At 39.2% G+C, this 22,887-nt stretch overlaps 1 protein-coding gene across 1 annotated transcript in view; it reads left to right on the top strand.

Moving 5' to 3' along the window:
• Nucleotides 1-22,887, top strand: part of CFAP74 (cilia and flagella associated protein 74) — a 95,468-nt gene that overhangs the window by 5,743 nt on the left and 66,838 nt on the right. The window contains 10 exon segments of the mRNA XM_030537518.1: nt 1,121-1,278; nt 2,631-2,663; nt 2,666-2,720; nt 4,039-4,191; nt 9,851-9,949; nt 16,234-16,276; nt 16,278-16,336; nt 18,771-18,773; nt 22,088-22,261; nt 22,546-22,656. Of these exon segments, the coding sequence (XP_030393378.1) occupies nt 1,121-1,278; nt 2,631-2,663; nt 2,666-2,720; nt 4,039-4,191; nt 9,851-9,949; nt 16,234-16,276; nt 16,278-16,336; nt 18,771-18,773; nt 22,088-22,261; nt 22,546-22,656 (888 nt within the window).

Below are 22,887 nucleotides of genomic sequence, written 5' to 3'. Positions count from 1 at the left end.
CTCTACTGGTTATGTAGTAATTCAAACACAAACTGTATTGAATCTGATGGACCTGATTCTTCTCCCATTTACACAGGTTTTAATTCTGATGGAATTGCTCCCTGGCTTACACTGGTGTGAATGTGTTCAGAGTGAGATTTCCTAAGTCTAAGATCCACAAAAAGCAGGGAAATTTACAATTAAAGATTAAGTAACCAATGTGTGGTATCTAGATGGTGCACTAGCAAAAACTAGTTTGTACATTTAGGGTACAATTTTGTATATAAAGGAGTTGGGTAAAATAACCTAATTGTTCTTTCTCAACTCTAGGCCCTGATTCTCAGTGGATGTAAATTGGCATAGCTCCATTGAAGACAATGGGGCTACATCAGTTACACCACCAGAGTTTCTGGCTCCTAGTTTCTATCATAACATTAAGAATCTGATCCTTGCAATACTTGTGGACTGAAACTTCTCACTGACTTATAGGATGTTTTGGGTTCACAAAGATTGTTACACTGAACCTTATTTATGCATCCTATAGACATAGGTATTGGACACATGATAGATGCATGCCCTAAGTATATCCCTGCTTTATTTCTGTTCGTACCCAAATACTTCTTTGGGAACTGGATTTGGCCCCTATATTACCTAAATTATGTGTTTGTTAGGTAAATTTCCATGTTTTTAAACTGATTTATCTTGATACATTTTTGTACATAATTTTGTTAAATGAAACAAACCTTTGCTAAACATCTGTTTTCTTGTCATTGTCATAAATAGCTTGCTGAATGAAATTATATTTTTGAATATTAATAAAAATGAATTAATATAGAACACCTGACATTTCTCACAAACTAGCAGTTTCAATCACTGGGTAAAAATGTGTTTGGAAGCACTACGTCATTGTTGACCTTATTATGATAGGAAAATACTCTGGAAATGGCCTAGTTTTCTCTTCAAGAGATCCATTAAAATCCAGACTCAATTGTGCAGCTAGTAATTAAATGTTTAATTGTAGCCAGTCATTTCACATATATGAAATATCTGCTTGATCAAATGTGATTAATTCATCTCAAAATATAGTCAGCATTTGTGTGTGGAGTGGGAATATTTATACAGCAATTATTTTCTCTGGTAGCCGAATTCTATTAAAAGAATTGCCAGTAATGGAAGATATTGAGTTCTTTGATATTTGTGAAAAGGAACAGACAGCTGCTACACCATTTTTGGAACAAGAAAAAGATGACGACGACAGTGTAACAGATCAGTTCTGGAATATGGCGAACCAGCAAAATGGTAAAGGTGAAATATTTTGTTAATTTACAAATGCTGACATATTAATGTACTTACTCATTTGTCTCTTTGAGACAATATAATACAGTACAGTCCATACAACAGATTTGGAGTCAAACTGAGATTTTAGTTATATTGGTATAAATCCAGAGTAATTCCATTGACTCCAATGAGGGTTACTTCAGATTTATACTAGTGTACCTAATTAGAATCTAGTCTGTCACTGGTGTATCCCCAGGACCTCTACTTCTCAAATCAAACAGTTGCGCACAGAGATACTGACTGCACTAAGGAGGGTTTGACTGTGGAGTCCCTTTGTATTTACGCCATCCAATCTTAAACTGAACATCACACCCCTTGATAATCTGTACGTTATTCCCTGTACCATTCACTTTTTAAACATCATCTTAATGACATTTTTGAACCTGTTCTTACACAAGGACAGCATACAAATATTTTACTGGATGCAACCTTCTTTTCGATTTTTCATGCCCCATTACCCATTACTCAGAGTGCAGTGCTGATACTGACCTTAAAATGAAAATTTTCTTAGGCAAAGCATTTTATTTTTTCATCATCATCCTGGGTACATGGAGACCACATAAATATTTAGTGATAATTATTCTATTATTGTTGCAGCAAGCTGGAGAATGAAAAATATATAAATGCATGCAGTGTAGAATAGGTTAGTATTGGGTGAACAGCATTTATTATACTGCCTGCCGAAACCTATCAATGATCCATAAATCCTGAATTCCATTTGGGTAATACAAACTTTCTTCTTATAGCACTTATGTTTGATTGCCAATGACAGCTCTGCAGGGGCGGCTCCAAACCCCAGCACGCCAAGCGCATGCTTGGAGCGGCATGCTGCAGGGAGCGCTCTGCTGGTCGCCAAAAGGGCGGCAGGTGACTCCGGTGGACCTCCTCAGGCGTGCCTGCGGAGGGTCCTCTGGTCCCGCGGCTCTGGTGAACCAAGCCGTGGGAGCAGCGGACTGCGGGACCAGTGGACCCTCCGCAGGCATGCCAGCGGGAGGTGCACCAGAGCCACCTACTGCCCTCTCGGCGACCGGCAGAGCACCCCCTGTGGCATGCCGCCCTGCTTGGGGCGGCGAAATGGTCTGGGAGTCGCCCCTGCAGCTCTGTAATGAAGGTGGAGAGCATTTGTCTGTTTTATTTCCCAGGTGTAAAATTGCTTTCAAGTGTATTTTGTGATGAGAAGTTTTTGATTATATGCAGCCATAAGCTTTTAAGATGTCATCTCCATGCTGCTTGTCATGTTTTGACTTGGCAGGAAATACATTTTAATGTCCAAGTATCTTTATTAACTCTTGTTTTTCTTTAATTTTTGTTAGGACACAAGATTGGAGAAGAGTCAGAGGAGGAGGATAAATCAGAAGCAAGGATGCTTCTGAAGGAGTTGGAGAGGACAATGATTCTAGCGGGTGAGTAATTTGTATACTCAGTCATCAACTATGCTGGTAATTTCTTATATGTATTAATTTGCTTTTTGTGGGAGAAGATTTATTTATCGCAACTTCAAGAATACACTGGATTTCTTATAGGAAGTAAGAATTGTAGGCCTTTCTGACAAAGCTGTTCTGGTAGTGGAAAGCAACAAGGCATAGACAGTAATGGTAAGATGCAGACAAACTTTGGAACCTATTTATCACGTGGAAATTACTGGGATCTGCAAGTAAGTGAGACTTGTCTGTGTAGAACACCAGGGTTGGGTCACATGTTGTTGAACAGATAGGCATCAGTATAATTGTACTAATGCTACTTTGGGTCTGCAAATAGGCAGTACAGCATATTAATGTACTACTAAAATTTCAGTAGACCACAGTTAAAAAAATCTAACACAGGTCATAGTGAAAATGAGTTTGGTGGTTTGAACATAATCCAATGGGGGTGCTGCTTCACATTGATCAAAGCAATCTTAGGCCGCAGTTTGACAAAATTGTTAATCTCTGCCCAGGAGTGACCTGGCAAGAGGGTAGCAGGAGTGATAACGATCAGGAATAAGGTTCATTAGCCTGTTTGCACAAGGAAACTTGCATATCACATATGCTTAGCTATAGCCAGACTTATACGTTCTCAGTTCCATAAGCACTGAAACTCAAAGTACATTGAAATAATTAAGAAAAGAACCACCAGCTCCTTCTCTATATACATTTCATGAAACCGGAATGGACAAACATGCGTAGTTTATTAATTCAGTGGGACGTGAACCCCTTAATCTACTGCTTTTAATATATTTTAAAGAAGTCTAAAACGTCCCCTTGATGGCTTTGAATTACTGTCCAAGAATCTGGAATTTTATAGGCTCAGGCCAAAATTTTCAAATTTTGGGTCTAAAGGTGCCTAAATAAATGTCTTTTTTTTTCAGAAGTGCTGAACACACACAGCGCCCACTGAAGTCAACTGGAGCTGTGTATGATCAGTATCTTTGAACATCAGTCACTTATTTAGTTCCCTAAATATGGATTTGTGTGCCTAACATTAGCTACCCAGTTGGAAGTTTGGCTCAGGTTTACATCTGTCTAACAGGATTTTAGTGCTGATTTTGTTCATTTTTTGTTTGTTTTGTTTTTTATGCTCACTGTACATTCCTACTCCTGATGGAAAATTAATTAAAAAACTGAAGGAAAAGGAATGTAAGTGTGTATTCATAAACCCCAAATAATTATTAAATGCCTGAACATTGTCACAGTGGTTAATCATTTGTCACAGTAGAAGTCTTTTTTTTTCTTCAATCTAAAGGGAAATCCAGGAGCGCCACATGAACAATGGTAATAACAATAATAATAAGACTATGAAGTATGCAGACCGAGTTCAGATATTAAACCTGCGCAGAAATCTCAACCAGCTTGACAACATAGCCAGAGAAAAGGATCTTACCATTGAAAAAGCAAGGTTAGTGTTTAGCCATGGGGTTCAGCTGTCACACCAGGATAGATATACCATAGTTTTGTTTTGTCCTCCCAAAAAAAAATAAAATTCCAGGATATCATTCCTGATATGACTGTTGTTTGTCATAGTTTGTATTATTGTTTGGTGAAAGCTATATTTATCCCAACAACAGATATATTGCAAAACAAGGATCGAGGCGTAAGGGCACTGTCGGATGCAAATATAGGTTCTGTTCTTCTTAGGTTCTTGTAAAACCTTGAAAGCAGTAATTCTATTGATGTAAATGCAGAAAGTTAATTGAATATAATCCAGAATGAACATTACTAGTCTCGTTTCATTGTCCAAACTGAGAGACAAGTAAAATGGCCAATAAAAATTCACTTTGAGTTCATAACTTGTAACACAAGTGAGGGTTTGTTTTTTTAAAGGACTGTTAATCTGACAGTGTCCCTTTTGCGAAGATAATGCATGTTACAGACTCAGGTGTTATTCTCATTTTTATTCCTCCATACTAAATCACATAAATAGTTCAAAAGAGACACTTGCTGATTTTAATGTCAGGATAAGAAATGGCAGCAATATGATATAAACTCAGTAACTCCCATGATATAAGTCCATACTATAATGCAGTTGTGTGATACTCAGGACATTAGTTGCATATACTAGCCATTACTGCTATCATGTGCCAAATGCTTCCTTGATTTAAACCTCTATTAAAATCAAGAGGAATTACTGAGAATGGCAGAAAAAAATAGCCTCCTCTAAGATCCTCAGCTAGTGTAAGCTGTCATAGCACGACAGATGTGAGTGGAGTTATGACAATTTACATTTCTGAAGATTTCTACCTTAAGTTGTCAGAACAGATGTACATTGGCAATGCTCTTTGAGGCCTATACATAAATAACAACATTAATTCCTCCCTTTAAAATGGATAAGGCTAAAAAAGAGTGCAGGACTCATATGAGTTAAACAGGATACAAAACAAATTGTGATGAGTATTAATAAAATGAGGATTTCAATACAAATGACTATGGACTGATGCTTCTCTAAGTTATTTTCTAACCAACCCCACTGACCCAACCGCTGTTGGGAACATCAAGTAGATAATTCAGAGTTTGGTGGTCTACTGGAACCTCTAAAATCAGGACTGCATTTTGCCTTCATATTTCACTAATGAACATATTTCAGGATTGTATTTAATATTCAAAACCACCTAATGTGTTGCTGTTGTCTTTGTGGCTGAGCTGCCATGATTCTTTAAAATAAGCTCCCTGAGTTTACCATCACTTAGGGATTTTTAAACAGAATTAATCCTAATTATAATAAGCACTAAAAATCCCTTTTCTTAAACTGAACAAGATTTAATTGTTTGAGAAATTGCTTTTCATATTGAAAATATTTGTCCCATTGCTTTATGTTTTATTAGCAATCATGTACAATCAAATGTGGCCAGCTCATACTGTGTATGCACATGTGTAATGCAACAAAAGGAAATGAGAAAAAAAAAGGCAAGTTAATCACAAAAGTTATATTGGCGCTGCCAAGAAAACATTTCATCAGCAAGTTATATAGTGAGTTAGGAGTGTTTAGCACTGGGAATTAATGCCTAGGGACTGATAAGTGATCAGCAGAGATTATGAAAACTCAAAGAAGGAACCATTATTTCAACTGTTCTGTTGTCTATTCTGATTGTTAATTCCTCCATTCTGCCCCTCAGGGCTACATAGTTTAAATATTATGTTAATTTTTTTAAGTGAATGAAAACTGAGTTACTCTTAAAAACTAAGAAATTGCAAATAAACCAGGTGGCTTGCTTTTTGGCAGTGCATCAGGACTGGCCTTACAGGTGGGTGATGTGGGCAAGCACTCAGGGTGCTGTGGTCAAGGGGACGCTGTGGTCAGGAGTGGGACAGGCCTGGGTGTGAGGCCGTGAAGGAAGCTCGGAGCAATGGGGTGTGGGGGAGGCAGCGGGCCCAAGGATGATGGGAAGTGTGGGGAAGCAGTGAGAGCCAGGGGGTATGGGTGGGGGAGCCCAGGGAAGAAGTGGAGGCCTGGGGCGATGGGGGGATGGAATGGAGGGTCAGGGGAGGCAGCGGGGGCTAGGGTGCCAAAATACAAGTTCGCCCAGGTGTTACCTGCACAAAATTCTCTATTACTCACATACTCTAGGGACACCCATGTTTACCCAGTTCCTAGGGCTCAAGGTGGGGCTCCCTCTTAATTTAGGCACCCACTCTTACCCCGTTCCTAGGGCTCAGGGCATAACCTTATGCTCTAGGGCACCCACCTTTACCCTTCCAATGGGCTCAGGGTGTAACCTTACACGTCTGTGGGTTTGCGGGGTCTTTTACCAGTGAAAGAGCCTTACACAGTAATATCTTTAACCTCTATTTAACACGATTACCAAAAAAAGATGTGCATGCTAAGCATCCAATGCTCACCCTTGCCAATAAGGCAGATGCAGGGCCTGCACACCCATTAGCAACCTAGGTGGTTGCTTAGGCACTAACGTTTGGGGGCACCGACAGCGGTGGCAAAGACCTGCCGCTGCTGTCGTCATTGGTATTCAGGAGGGGACAGGACCTTCCACTGCCTCTGTCGGGGGTGCCATTTCGGGAGCAGGACTTCTGCTGCCTAGGGCTCCAAAAAAGCTGGCGGCGCTTCTGGGCAGATGAACTTTTCTTGATGGCCAGTCGGGATCAGATCATCCGGGGGGACTCCATCTTCTGCTCTGCAGGATGTGGTCGGCAGAGTGTTGAGGTCTGGCAGCTCTGGTCTTGGGGCGTGCCGTGGAGTTGGTTCAAAGAACTTCCTTTTGAACCCCTGTTTGTATAGTGAAACTTGAGTCTTGCTTAGCGGTACCTTAACCAATCATTTTACTAAATTATTACTGAACAATTCTCTAACCAATCCTAACATAAAGAGCCTTGAAGTGAATACAATGCAACGTAGAAGGAGAAGATGGTAGAGAGAGGCAAAGAACGGGGTGACATGGTCAAAGCAACAGTCTAGAACAGCGGTTCTCACCAGGGGTTCGGGTCCCCCTAGGGGGGCATGAACAGATTTCAGGGGATCTGCCAAAATAAATCAGAGAGCAGGGCCATATTATAACCTAGTCCCAGATTTGGACCTTAGCGTCCAAAATATGGGGGTTAGCATGAAAACCTCCAAGCTTAGTTAGCAGCTTGGACCTGGTAAAGCTGCCCACCACCCAAAAAATTAGTGTTTTGGGGCACTCTGGTCCCCCCAAACCTTCCCTGGGGACCCCAAGACCCAAATCCCTTGAGTCTCACAACAAAGGGAAATAAACCTTTTCCCTTCCCCCCTCCAGGTGTTCCTGGAGAGAGACACAGAAGCAAGCTCCGTGAATCTAAACAGAGGGATTCCACCCTCCCCGTTTCCAGCCTTGGAAAACAGAAGTACTAATCTCTCTTTCCCCCTCACCCAGAGGGAATGCAAAGTCAGGCTAGTAAATCTAACACACAGATTTCCCCTGACTTCTTCCTCCCACCAATTCCCTGGTGAGCACAGACTCAATTCCCTGGAGTCCCCACTAAAGAAAAACTCCAACAGGTCTTAAAAGAAGCTTTATGTAAAAAGAAAGAAAATACATAAAAATGGTCTCTCTGTATCAAGGTGACAAATACAGGGTCAATTGCTTAAAAGAATATGAACAAACAGCCTTATTCAAAAAGAATACAATTCAAAGCACTCCAGCAACTATAGACATGTAAATCAAAAAAAACATATAAATCACTATCTGATCTTTTGTACTTACAACTGGGAAACAGAAGATTAGAAAGGCAGGAGACAGAAAAAATCACTTCTCATAGCCGAGAGAGTACAGGCAGAAGACCCAAGAACAAAGGACTCACACACAAACTTCCCTCCACCCAGATCTGAAAAAGTCTGGTTTCCTGATTGGTCCTCTGGTCAGGTGTTTCAGGGACTTCTTTCCAGGTGTAAGAGACATTAACCCTTAGCTATCTGTTTATGACAGGCCAGCATTAGGCTCACTGGGGCCCAGGGCAGATGAATCCCCGTCTGGGGATTTGACTCAGTAATTATCGTATTTCAAGTGACTATTCTAAATTATTTGAAAAAAAAGAAGTTATTAGTTTCAGATTCTGTAATATTATGCAGAAATCAACATAAATTATAATAAAAAGGTAACGAGGAAATTTTGATTCTGAGTATCACTGATGAACTATTGCTATGTAACTGAGAGGAGAACGTTTTAAATGTACTGTTTCTGTGAATTTATAAACAAACGGTGCTCTTGAATATTGAGATGTCGTAACTTAGTATTAGGGTTTTCAGATTTTTTTTTCCCTGTTATATTTCAGGGAACTTTTTTGGAAAATAAATATAAATCTGCAAAGCTCAATATTTCTAGACATTTCCTGCCATTTAGTCATTATCCTCCCATGTGTGCATTCAAGATGTCAACTCGTGTCCTTCCCAATTGTGCAATCATCTTGGAGTGGCAGGAAGTTGATGGCAGGGAGTAGAGAGGCCAACAGCTGTTTGCAACATTTTTTTATCATAAACAAAAACTAATAATTATCACTGCATTTTCCTTGAAAAGGGGCTTTTATTGGTAAATATCCATGCAATGTTTAAACTGGAAGTGCCATTTACAACTGCACTTGAAGCTCAACTGCATATGACCTACTTTACAGTAACATGCTGTGAAAGATTTCCCTCATCAATTGCTATTATTTTGCAGAGCAAGGATAACAATCTTTGTACTTCATTATCAAACATAATTCTATTAACATTTACAAATGTCTGGGTGACTGGGTAGCTTAGATTTATAAAGGCATATATAGAGTCTTTTAACTTTGGTCACTGGTTCAAAAGTGACCAAAAGTCAACCACCTGATGACTGTTTGGTAGCCTGAACTGGTGTCTCTAGTTCCTAGTGGGCTTCTGTCTACTCGTCAACTAAAATCACTGTCATAACTGCAGCAGATTAGACTCCCTTTATTGGCAGTCTTAGCACAATGGGGCCAAAGACTAAACTGGCCAGACACACTGAATTTCCTACTTACGGCTCAAGGGGGTCCCTCCAGAATTTAAGGCAGATTGCCATGGTGTCATACAGAAATCTGCACTGTTTCTTCTTGTGCTGTACTTGAATAAATAAAAACTTCAGGTTTTGTGCTGTCAATATAACAACTGTTCCAAAGCCTATAGAGATCAATAGAAAAAATTTCCATTGATCTCAGTGGACTCTGGATCCGCCCTCTATATGGACCATAACATCATTTACCTTTAATTACATAGATAGTTTCACTGAAGTCAGTGGGACTACCCATGTACTTAAAATTAATCACTCATCTTAAATCTTAAATGTTTCATTGCTTGAAGGCCAAAAAGTATAAAAACCAAATTACAAATATGCTGGAGGAGGCTAAATTTTAAAAATACTCTTTATTTATCATCATTCATAGATGCTACTAGAGCTCTGAATGAAACCAGAATTAATTAAGAAGTTATATTTTTTTTCTAAATTCCTGGTACAAATACTTTAAAGTTAACAAGTGCCTCTAAAGAAGCTCTTGATAGGATCCTGCTATGATCCTAAGAAGCAGAAATGCTTCAAGAGAAGGAGTGGGAAAACATATCAATATAAATAAGGAGATTTTGTTTGTTTCAGAGAAGAGCTCAGTGCCTGCCAGCTGCGGATCGAAATGCTAACAAAAGAACGAGAGTGCACAGAGACCAAAATAGAAGAGGAGAAAGAGGCTGGAAATACGTAGGTAGAGGGTATTTCTGTTTGTCACAGATTATTGACATTCTCACTGTTTACACATGGGGAGGAGAAGGTAATGAGGTAAACTTTTGTGACCTTTTCCCCTCTTCTTTTATTGGCTGAAAATGTTTGATAACATTATTAAACATGTTCTTGAATCTATCAAATGACACCTAATAGGTCAGTGTTAAAAGTCATTGCCATTATCAGGATAAAAAAGCAAGCTGTATTATCTCAGTGGCATGACATCTGCCAAGGAGCATTGCACTGTCATACTGTGCTTGGAGAAACCAATCAGATAGGTTAGGTCCCAAGCTGGTGAAGACTAAGTGATGCAATTACTCCTCCAGGCAGCTTATTATCACACCAACAGTACCTTCCACTTGATATACAGAGCAGCAGTTCAGTAGCTCGGGAAAGGCTCCTCTGTGCAGTTTCCTGTCCAGAGGTAAGATGCTACTAGGGCAATTGCCGTGGAGGAATGTGAGGATTGGGGGTTAAAGGAATGTTTCATGACAGCAGATATTTATGAGCTAGTCCTTTGCATTTGGACAACGCTGACAAGGTAGAATGACCAAATGCAGTATTTCCTATAGCTAGAATAGGAACTAGGTGTCAGAACTCATGAATTCTTTACTTTGTTCTGTCACTGACTTGTGAGACCTCAAGTGGGGTCATTCTGCCTCCATTTACTCATCTATAAAATGGAAGTGATAATTCTTTAGTTATCTGAAATCTGGTCTTGAGAGATCCCTTAAGAACGGCCATACTGGATCAGACCAAAGATCCATCTAGCCTAGCATCCTGTCTTCTGACAGTGGCCAGTGCCAGGTGCTCCAGAGGGAATGAACAGAACAGGTAAGTATCAAGTGATCCATTCCCTGTAAATCTCATGAGGAGCTCAAAGTAATTTACAAACATGAAACACTTTAGGAAACTGTAAAAAGGTGAAGTGGGAGATAAGTTAAATTCTGAATCTAGCGCTGTGTCCTGCAAGTACACATTCAGATCCAAATTCTAATCCAAAATTTTCCACAAATTTAAGTGTGTGGTATTGTGGGTGTTGGACCCAGAGTTGTGGGTCGGGACCATACTGAACTTTGGTAATATCCTAATATTATATATAGGATTTATTGTTCCAATGGTAAATATGGTAAAAAACATTTTGCTTCTGATTTCTGTGTATTCTCATGCCCCTTATCCCCAACATGTTTATTTTAGTAGACAAACATATCTTCTGCTCATCTTTAAAAAATAATAACCCCATCACTAAAATGTCCTAAAATTATTATTAAACTACAATGCTCCACCACAAAAACAGATTGCAATAGGAAATTTTGTTTGTGCTTACCATAACTAAGTCTTGCTATTAGGAGGCGGGTTAGTTGACACTGTTCTTCAGCCATACCTTGCTCATGGGATTAACTTAAAGTTCACAGTGTTCTTTCAGAAATAATTAGATTGTTCACAATGCCATTAACAATTACAACAAACCGAAGAGTCCTGTCACCTGAAATATCCTCAGACTCAGTCTGTCTCCTCTTCAACAACGAGCCCAAATTCTGTCCTCATTTACGTTGATATAAATCTGGAGGACCTTCATTGGTTTCCAGGCAATTACTCTGTATTTATACGTGTGTTATTGAGGGCAGTGATTAGTCCAGAATCTGCCTCTTTCCTCATATTTCCATTTATTTTTGACAGATGCACATTAAAAATACGTACGTGCACTAACCTAATCTAAAATACTATAAAAAAGAAATACTGTACCCAAAAGCTATGCACAATTATGATAAAAAAAACAAACCAAATGATGGCCATCAGTTTAGTCATTTTGTGAGAGATAAAAGTCTTCCAAGGATGTATGGGAACTTATCGTGTGATTCCTATAAGAATCACAGGTATTACTGGGAATACAAACATGCCTCCCTTGGAGAATCAACCCATGACAATCTATTGTTGTCATCATTTTATCAATGATATATATGATGTACCTGACAGTCTCATTGAAGAGAGATCATATATACTTTACCATGAGTTTTTATATATTTGCCTATACAGATACAGCCTGTGGCATTTTACAGTGTAGTCCACAGATGCACTAAATTTTTGTTTGGATGTTAGCCTTGTAAATTACTAATCCCCAGGATACAATGAACTGTCTTAATCAGAGTCACCTTCTCATATCAAGACAGAGCATTGCATGCTGAGACCTGTAGTACATTCAGATGCACCTTAATACTGGAAGATGAATTCCAAGAAGAATGTATCTGTATTTTGTTCATTTTATGCAAGTTTGTCATTGTAGCCCTCAGCTGGGCAAAAACCGAGTGCCATTGACACAAGGTCCACAACAAAATATGATAATCTGAAAGAGAATTAATGACATTTGTATACCTTACTTTGGTTGACTCTTCCAACTCCCAGGAAAGCCCCTTGATCACGTTCGTCATTTTACATGAGGGAGGACTCTAATTTTAGCCTTACACAAGAGGCTGGAATGTACGAAAGGGATTTTCAGGCCTGGGATAATTAAAATGTAGATTTAAGAAATGTATGTGCTACTATAGTACAAATAAAGTAATCTTAACATATATAGTTAGTTTGGTTTACATTTATCATTCCTTCCAACCACCATTCATTTGATCATCTGGTTAATATGGATCAACTGACATGAGAAGTATGCTATGTCAGTTTTTAGTTTTGCTACCCTGATTGCCTGTTATGACAAGGAGCTGATACTTATATATTCTATTTCTCTGTGTTGTATGTTTGTGAAATGCACAAATGCAATATAATACAGTAGTAGCTACTGAGCTACTCTGCTGTGAAGTGGGAGGGAATTTACTGGACTTTTTCAATTTGTTTAAATTGAAAGCAGTGGGTGGTTTGTGTGCTGGTATCCAATGTATTATGAACCAGCTTGCAGCTGCCACTGTGCCTGTACTATTCTTCAGATTAATAAAATGTCTCAATGAATAAACTAATAAAGGTAACTTATTGCCAAAACAGAATGGCTAATAATCAAAAACAGCAAACTTAATGGTGACACGTGCCTAAATGTTTAAGGAAAATGAATTCCTGTGTAGTAGACACTACTCCCTAACATATAGTTTGCGTGTGATTGAATTTCAGATTCTTTGGGCAAGTAAACAGAATAATTTTTAAAAGAAAATTATAAAAAAGATGTAGTTTGATTGTCTGAAGATTCCAGGGAGTGGAGTTTGCAGTGTAATCAGGTGAAATAGCTGAATTAAATATTTTCTCTGTCTTTTGCACAGAAATGTACCGTCTGCAATAAACAATGTCCTGTGTGGTCCCATATGGCTTCTAGAGTTAATTTCCATAGTTCTTCCTCTCAGGAAGTCTTTGTGGAGTAGTTTTGAGACATTTTATCCTCGTGATTAATTGTAGAAGAAATATGCTCAGTATCAGATGCCCTATAATTTAAATAATCATTAACAAATGCTAAGAAGAGCAACCTAACCTTTATACTTATGCCAGGCCAAGGTCTAATCTGCAGATATGTAACTATGTAGCAGTTAGGATAGCAACTGTCATAATGGTCCATTACAGATATTTGCTGCTTGAAAATGGAGTAGGAAGATATACCAAATTCCTGGCTTAAAGACTTAAGTAGCATGACATTTTAACAGTGTTAAAATATGAATTATCATTAACTTAGCATTATTGCTACCTATGCGTGAAATTTGGACTTAAGTTAATGACATGTTAAATTTGCTGGAGATGCAAATGATAAATGTGTTTCTATTTAGTCAGGTTCAAGTTACTATTCAATAAGCCTGAAATAATACGTACTTTAGGTTATGGCTACAAGTGAGTTTGTGCCCTGTACTGCATATTACAATGCACTGGTTTGTTTTTTAAGTTGTAGGGCTTCTGTGACCAATGGCAGAATTAGCCACTTCACCACTTTGGGCCTCTGTGTCAGGGCCGGGTAGCGGGTGGCCTGTGTGTATGGGTCACTTACCACGTTGTGGTCAGGAGACGAGCACCAGAGTCAGCGTCGAGCAGGGTCACAATACCAGGAAGTCTGGCACCGAGTTACAGGCAGGTGGCAGGGACAAACTGGGATCAGAAGGTGGAGTCTGGGGTTCACAGCAAGGCAAGGGTGTGGAACAGACCCAAGCAAGCAGTCTGCATAATTGCTCAGGCAGCTCTCTGCGATGGCTTCCTGGCTTATATATCAGCAAGGGGCCAATCAGTGTGCTGCAGGGGGCCACCAACCAGGCACAGCTGGGCAGTACATGCTGCAGTGTCTAGGGTCGCCCAGCAGAAACATGGCCTCAGCTTCCAGTGATGATATGGAGAAGTCAGCAGCCTGGAACCCCTGTACAATAAAACCTCAGAGTTACAAACAGACCAGTCAACCACATACCTCATTTGGAATCGGCAGTACACAATTAGGGAGCATCTCTCTCTCTCTCTCTCTCTCTCTCTCTCTCTCTCTCTCTCTCTCTCTCTCTCACACACACACACACACACACACACACACACACACACACACACACACACACACACACACACAGAGTACTGTGTTAAATGTAAACTACTAAAAAAAATGGAAAGCAGCATTTTTCTTCTGCATAGTAAAGTTTCAAAGCTGTATTAAGTCAAGGTTCTTACACTCAGTTTGCTTATTTTTCAAACCTGGGATACACAGGTAGCCAGCACAGGTATATGTACAAATTAAATCCCTTGCAAACCCTATCTTGAGGGCCTACAGGGGACTTAAGTGATGCACTGGAATGTATTTCATCCTTGGAGAAGTAAGGACGACAAGTGGCATATATGAATCATTCATTATAAATTACATTCAGATGGATCAGGTTTCAGTCTAGCTGAAAATACACATTTCTGTATGGTTCAGGTTTACATTATATTTAGTGGACACATTTTTAAAATCAGTGTAAGTAATTGCTATTAAACAAGCATGTTAAACCCAGGACAAAGCTACCTTTAAATATCAGTCATTTTTTATGCTTTCTAAGGTACTCAAGCTAGTTTTGATACTTTGCTCTGACCCAGTATGGCCGTTCTTATGTACTGAGCTAAAGTCCATCCAGACCAATATCCTGTCTACCGACAGTGGCCAATGCCAGGTGTCCCAGAGGGAGTGAACCTAACAAGTATGATCAAGTGATCTCTCTCCTGCCATCCATCTCCACCCTCTGACAAACAGAGGCTAGACACACCATTCTTTACCCATCCTGGCTAATAGCCATTTATGGACTTAACCTCCACGAACCTCTGGCAAGGAGTTCCACAGGTTGCCTGTGCGCTGTGTGAAGAACTTCCTTTTATTCACACAGCACACAGTCAACCTGTGGAACTCCTTGCCTGAGGAGGTTGTGAAGGCTAGGACTATAACAGGGTTTAAAAGAGAACTAGATAAATTCGAGGAGGTTAAGTCCAGTAAAGCCCATTTTGGGGTGTACAGAGCATAAGAAGCAGATTAGCAAGAGACAGATTGTCAGCAGAAAAGTACTCATTTATTCTGTTTATTAACCAGCAGTAAGAACAATGCAGTCAACTAACTGCAACTGTGAAGTGGCTAAAGGCCTAATTGCAAGCACTGAAGGAAGAAAGATGGAAATGAGGGAGATTTAAAATTCCTGGTTGTTATTTGGGTCAGTGAATTAAACACTTCTTTTTCCTGTGGAAAGCTTGGGTAGAATGGAGGCTCTGGGACAGATTCTCTGCTGGTGCAACTCCATTCAAGTCAAGGGATTTACTCCAGCTGAAAGTTTGGCCCTATGTGGCCTTTTTTCCATCCTGGAAAGTTGCCAGTCTCAGTTCTCCTTGGTTACACCAGTGCAACTCAGCTGAAATAACTGCATTTGCACCGATGCAACTAGGAGCAGAATTTATCTACCCTGTATGCCAAAATCTTGGCTGGTACATGTACGATTGTATTATCATTTAAAAGCAGACATCAACCTTTGTCCTATTTGTTTTCCTAAAATTAACTACATAAATTGATATTTATCAGCATTAGAAATTACAAATCACTTTAAAATATGGCTGAATGTTGGTAACATGCTCTCATCTTAATTTTCAATTAACCAGTAGATATTAGTTTAATGAGATTGTGCCTTTCAGAAGAGAATGGACACTTTAGGAGCCATAATTGAAAGACAGTACATTAATATAAATTAGTGGAATTCTAAACAAATGTCTCAGCCTTATGGCACCTTAATTGTTTCTGGAATTTTTTACTTTAAAAGGTTTAACATACATTATTTTTTTTCTTTTTAAATTAACAGTGCTGCCATATTCCGCCTACAAGGCATGCACAGACGACTGTGTGGCCGAACTGGGGAATGAAAAGGAACTTGAGTTGAAAATTGCTTCGATGCTGAAAGAAAAATGTGTAAGTTAAGAAGTGAGAAAGAATTGAAGGGACTGTTCTTCATTAACAGTTTTTATTATAGCAATTTAGCCCAAAGTCCTAAACCAACTTATTGATTAATTCCATTTGAAAGGGAGTGAACATAAGCATGCAAATATATAATAAATGATATTTAAAGTGATCTAAAAATTAGAGGCAGCAAAGCTTGTGACAATGTTTAAAGGACATAAGTCGTCATTTCTTCCCATCCTACACCATTTGCAATACTGTCTTAGAAGCTTGAAAATAACATCTCTGTATTCATTATGTAGTTTTGTGGCAAACATTTTTGTGTGAGTGTGTTCTGAAAGGAGCTGAAATGCAGACAGTTATTTCAGCAACTATTACTCCTTCAGTGTATAGAACAGGTGCCTTTATCAGGCTTAAACAGCATCATTAAAATGTGAGCACAGCTGTAGGAATTGGCAGGCCAAATTCTCTGCTGGTGTAAATAGGTGTAACTCCTCTGTTGGTGACCTTGAGCTGAAGTAGTTTAACCCTTGCAGCCTGAGCAGAAAGACACACATCTGAAAAGCAAAGACTTTAGAAATTGACCTTTGATACTATCCTACTACACCAGCGATATTCCTTTGCATAACAAGTCATTGGAGTTGTGCCCATGTAGATAAACAGATAATTTGACCTAGAATTTGGTTCATTCCAGTGATAGTGGAAAGAAAAATATTGTCTCTTTGTAGATCCCACTAAATAGCAGTTATTGCTTTTCCAAATGATTATGTTTTTGAGTTCATATTTTAATTTTGGTCTGTGGCAAAGGTGTAGTGGATTTAATAAAATCTCACATAGACAGTCTGAATCCTTTATTTGTCAGGTTAAAAATAGTTTCAAAGTAGATTTTTATTTTTGGGCTAACTAGTAGAGAGCACAACATCAAAGAGTCAGTAAAATCAACAGCATGCTTCCATTCACTTCTGTGGGATTGGGATTTGACTACTGATATTAGGGCTGTTTAGTGAGACTATTGCATCCTATCTCTGAATACACAGGAACTTGTATCTTTTACTTACTGTATCTTATAAATTTTTGTGTTTGTTTCCCATAGCAACTTATTGATAAAGGAATTTTTACTGAGATTTTTTTTTAAAAGTGCTTCACTTTCATAGCATCTCTAGTCAAGGATACAATTAAGTTCAGGGAAATGTCATCACTCTACTTCCATTATGAAGGTACATAAAGGCACCAGGATAGGGCAGGTATCTGCATCTCATCATCAGTTTGCAAAGAGCTGCTGTTTTCTAGTGTACCAGAGGGCCTTATCTAAGGTAGTGTGAATTTTCAAAAGGCATTGCGAGGTTAATCTTGAAGGGACAATGTGACAGTTGTCACCATTGTGGATCAGTTGAAGGATAGTCAATTCTTTGTGTCTTTCAAAATGAAAGAGGCCTTATAAAACACTGGTGCATATGGCCAGAGATTTGACAAGAGACTACCCCTCTCTTGGTGACCTTGAGATAAAGCAACTTGACCCCCAGAGGCATGTTTGCACTACAGTTGGGATTATTTCTCTCAGTCCAGGTGGACAGCCACATGATAGCTCTGCTTGAGCTAGTGCACTAAAAGTAGCAGTGTGGATGTTGTGGCATGGGTGGCACCATGCACTAGCTATCTGAGTATGGACCAAAGGGATTATATAGGCTTGTACACATACCAAGCGCAATCTTCCAGCTGCAGTGAAGACATACCTTAGAGTCTGGAGCAGAAAGAAACACATCTGAAAAGCAAAGACTTCGGAGCCGGACCTTGGATATTTTTGCCACCACACTAGCAGTGTACTTTTGCAGAACAAGCACTCTTAATATTTATGTGAGGGAAGTGTATTCTATTTTTGTCAAGCTCTCCATCCTGCAGATGCCACAGTTTAAACTTGAATAGAGTCATTCCTTGGCTGTTACATAAAAGTTTTCCTTCAACTTTGTGTGATGTTGGGGCCACATGGGAAATTGAGTAAATATCTGTCAGATTCAGCATAGTAAGCAAGAATTTTGAAAGGCACCTGGACACTGGAGGTTCATTTATATGAGTTATATTCTTTGCTGTCTTTTGGAGAAACCAAATGCTTAATATACAAGGACCATGGAGAGTGTCTTTCTCTGTAAGTTAGGTATTTCATGACTGCAACTTCTCTAACTTGCTCTGACTCACAAGATGTCTAAAGAATCTCTTGCAGATGTCAGAATTGATTCTTGTTTACAAAAGAAAGTGCTGCCTGTGCTACTGTTTCCACCATTTCAAGTACATACCTACTCACTCTTTTGACTTGCACTTCAGCAATCCTTCTCTTTCTTTTTCAGATGTGAGAAAAACACTAGGGACGTTTCCAAAAATCTCCTAATGTCAGCATTCATAGGTTAACTTGGGTTTCTATTTCTCCCCTATTTCCTTAGCATCCACCGTGTACTCTCCACTGAATGAGTATGATGCCATTTGCCAAAACATTAATGTCTCCAAACATTGATTTTATATAAATTGCTATGTAATATTTTGGAGTAACTTACACGAGCTTCCACATAAAGCAAGGGCTTTGGAGAGTAGTGCTTGACCTCACATATACCCATGCAATTCCCTGTTTTGGAAATGATTTGTGGGCCAGATCCTTAGTTGCTGTAAATCAATGTAGCTCTGTTTATTACAGTAGAACCATGGTGATTTGTACCAGCTAGGGACATATAGGTCCTTGTCTCATTCTGAAGTAGGAAGAAAGGTGGAGTGAAGTAGACATTTCTCCCTGTGATCCTTAATAGGAAGATTCTAACGTCTATCCTTCAGTGTATTCTTACTGAATACATTATAATGGCATTCCCCAGGCTGCAGTCTGGACTGTTGAACAGCTGTGTCCCCTCAATTTTCCAATGTGGGGTGACTTCTACACTGCTTCGCTGTTAGAGCAAGCACTCCTGGTCTGCTCACACACAGCCTCTAGCATGGAAATTACTCCCAACTATACTGTCGGAGTGCTATGATCAGCCACCCCTGAATTACACTGCAGAGCAACACTAGCAAATTCCCAGTCCCAGACTTTCCCCCAGAAATACGCATCTTGTACTTCTCATCCCTCTCCTGGACAACACAAGCCCACTGTTTAGATAAAACAATAAAAAAAAGTTTATTAACTACAAAAAGATAGATCTTAAGTGATTACAGGTAATGAAGCATAAAAGTTAGAACTGGTCACAAAGAAATAAAAGGTAAAACACAACACCTAACTTTACAAGCTAAAGTAAATTCAAAGCAAAAGTCTCTCTCACCACATGTTCTAGCAATATTACTGGTTGAATTCTTTTCAGGCAGGATATCTCCCTCAGTTCAATGATGCTTCCTTTGTCCTTCAAGTATTGTCAATGCTGTGAGTAGAGAGGAAGGGAGAGATAGCTTGGGGTGTCTGTTCTCTGTTTGTATACTTTTCCCCCTTCTTTGAGAATCATCTCCAGCTGGGGTTCAGGAGACAGAAAGTCTGGGACAGGAATCTCCAGCTTATTTCTTTGACAAGATGTAAATTTCTTGCTCACACCGTTTTCTTGCCAAAGAATGGCCACTTAACCAGGTGATAATCCATTGGATTTCATTGACACCTGGCTGAGGTGCCAGTTTGCCTTTTATCTCAGAGGAATGGGTTGTGGCTGCTCCCCCAGATTTGGAATATGTTTTAGTAACATCATAGAGTAGAATATTAAAACTTTACATACAATGTTGCCATACATATTTTGCCAGGATAATAAGGATCAGCAAATCATGAATTTTCAGATAGCTTACAAGGCATAGTTTAGACAAACTGTATAACAGCCTTGAAAAAGGGGTGGATGTAGGAATGCAGACTGTCACAATTATGAACTGAATAATGTATAAAGAATTGTATCTGTGCAGATTTACTAAGTTTCTAGTTCTTAAAAGGAAATGAGGGGGACACAACATCAACAACCACAGAAAACTGATGCTGATGAGTGTAGCAACATAGGTAGCATGTATCAATTAGTGATCATCTCAAGTGTGCAGGTCACTTAGGATAATTAACTCTCCCTGTATCCCATTTGGAACCATTCTTAGTTTGAATAAAACAGTGTTGTGTTATTAGCTGCGGTCTCCCAGGCACCGCTTAGAGAACTATAATACTAAAATAATAGAGACAGTTTAGCAGCATTCTGTATTTTTCTGCTAAATTAAAGTTTCATGCTCTTCGTTGATGCATCACACTTACAAAATTATTCAGATGATAAAAAATAAAAATGATATCTTTGCAGAAGGTAGCAGGCAAACTCTTTATATTTTTGCACCAGCAGTTCAAATACTAATGCAGCCATATCAAAGCGTGAGTGCAAGCAGGAGCTTATAGACCTGCTTAGCCAAATTATTAGCCAAAAAGTAGTATATCCTACTTCAGAATTACATAATAGCTTTAAAAAGCTTCTTTGATGCTTTCATTTGGTGTGTGATTTGCATTAAACCTAAAAAAAAAAAAGGAAGTGTTGTTAAAGATTGTGACAGCCGAACAAGCCAAACAGATAGAAACACTTCCTGAAACAAGGCAAGAAATGCTAGTTAAGTTGTGCTTCTAATTCCTGATTCCATCTGAAAGCATTAGAATGTCCTAAGACTTTCACTTTTGCAGAGAATAGTTCTCTCACATTCTGTATCTGCCTCAGTCATATCCCTTTGTAACATGATGGGTAAAATTTTCAAGAGCACCAAAGTGATTTAAGAGCCTACATCTCATTTAGGCACTTAGGCCCTGATCCTCAAAGGCAGAGGTTTTCAACCTCTGGTCCATGGACCCCTGAGGGTCTGCACACTATGTCTTAGATTTCCAAAGGGGTCCACACCTCCATTTGAAATTTTTTGGGGTCTGCAAATGAAAAAAAGGTTGAAAACCACCGATCAAAAGTATTTAGGGATTTAACTCCCATTGATTTCATAGATCTGGGCCTTCGGAGCATAAGTTCTATTGAGTTGGGCTCCTAAATGTCTATGTCACTTTTGAAAATGGGACTTCAGGGCTAATTTTACTGGATGTGAATATTACAATTTCCAGGTCTGGCAAGTTCACATATAACAGGACCCCACACATTTCCAGTCTCATGCAGTTCTAGGGCTCCATATTGTCTGTGATATGCACACAGGTTTCCCAGAGACTTCAATAGGATTTTACCCTAACACTTTGTCTCTGATCTTTATGGATGTAAAGGCATGGATATTTACACTTTAACTCAGATTTAATGTCCTTTATCACTCTTAAGCATCCTTAATGCACCCCTCATCATGGTATCTAGGCACCTTGGTCAAAACTCAGAATAGTCAACTCTAAGGACCATCACTGAAAAAGCTTACAAACAAACTAGGTGGTTTTGAATAAAGAAAGCATTAAAAACATTCTTTACTGTCTAGTAAACATTCCTGCCTTCCTTATATTGGGTAAATACCAGTGTGAGGAAAAAGAGGAGTTTAAAGAGAAATATAAGTGACCTCTCTAAAAATCAGAAGTATTATTAATGCTAACACTACCAGGATTTTTAGCTATAATGTCCTTTGAAACTAGCAGGGCATAGAGTAAAACATGGCTGAACTTCCTTTTTCATTGTGGAGCTGGTAGCATTGAATATGTGTAATTAATTGATAGAATATATGTAATTAATTGATCTGCTTTTCTTTCCCCAACTATCTTTGCCCATTTCATTTGGGTCCCTTTAATGAAAAACACCTCACCCTGTGCTTAAAAGGTATGAGATGTGGCAGATTGAAATTGAGCAGGGGAAATTTGGAAGCCTCTGGGAGCAACTTGAGCAGGATGAGGAGGAACTAGAGAGACAGTGCAAAGAGCGGGCGGAACAGAGGATTCAGAAAGAAAAGACTGCAGCCCGGCTGGCAGAACGAAAACAACAGGTTGGAAAAAGGTAAGCACAATAACTGATAATCCACTTTCCTTTCCCAACTATTTTAGCCCATTTCATTTGGGTATTGGAAAGGTTTGCTACTCAAAGGAAGGCTCTTCATGTAGGTACTCACCACAGAATATTTACACAGGGAAATACAATTAAAGGGGCAGCATAAACCAATGGCAACAGTCCACAATCCTGCAGCCCTTGGGCAAGCAGAGGACCCCTTGACTTTAGTGGGAGCTGTTCGTACATCAAGACAGGAGGACTATGCCCAGCAGATTTTTATTTGTGTTTTGCAGAAAAGAAATGGAAGCCTGTGAGGCGTATGAGAGAAGACATCAAAAAGTAGTCGAAGATGCACACAGGAATCATGAGAAAGCTGTCCAGTTTCTGAAAAAATCTATGTCAAGGTTTCATTAGCTTTTCCCCTTGCTAGTGTCGTAACACATCTTCTGAAATGATACCTGATCCTCAGCCTTTAAGAGTAAACATTTTACAGCTAGATTACATTGTGACACTTAGCCCTTGTCTACATTACAAATTTATGTCAATATAACTACATTGCTTAGGGATGTGGATTTTCCACGTCCCAAGTGACGTGGTTATACTGACCTAACCCTGGTGTAGACAGTGCTAGGTCG

The sequence above is a fragment of the Gopherus evgoodei genome, chromosome 18 (assembly GCF_007399415.2).
Source record: "Gopherus evgoodei ecotype Sinaloan lineage chromosome 18, rGopEvg1_v1.p, whole genome shotgun sequence".
Classification (NCBI taxonomy): domain Eukaryota; kingdom Metazoa; phylum Chordata; order Testudines; family Testudinidae; genus Gopherus; species Gopherus evgoodei.
Note: the sequence above shows the minus strand (reverse complement) of the source record. Positions and strands in the feature narration are given on the sequence as shown.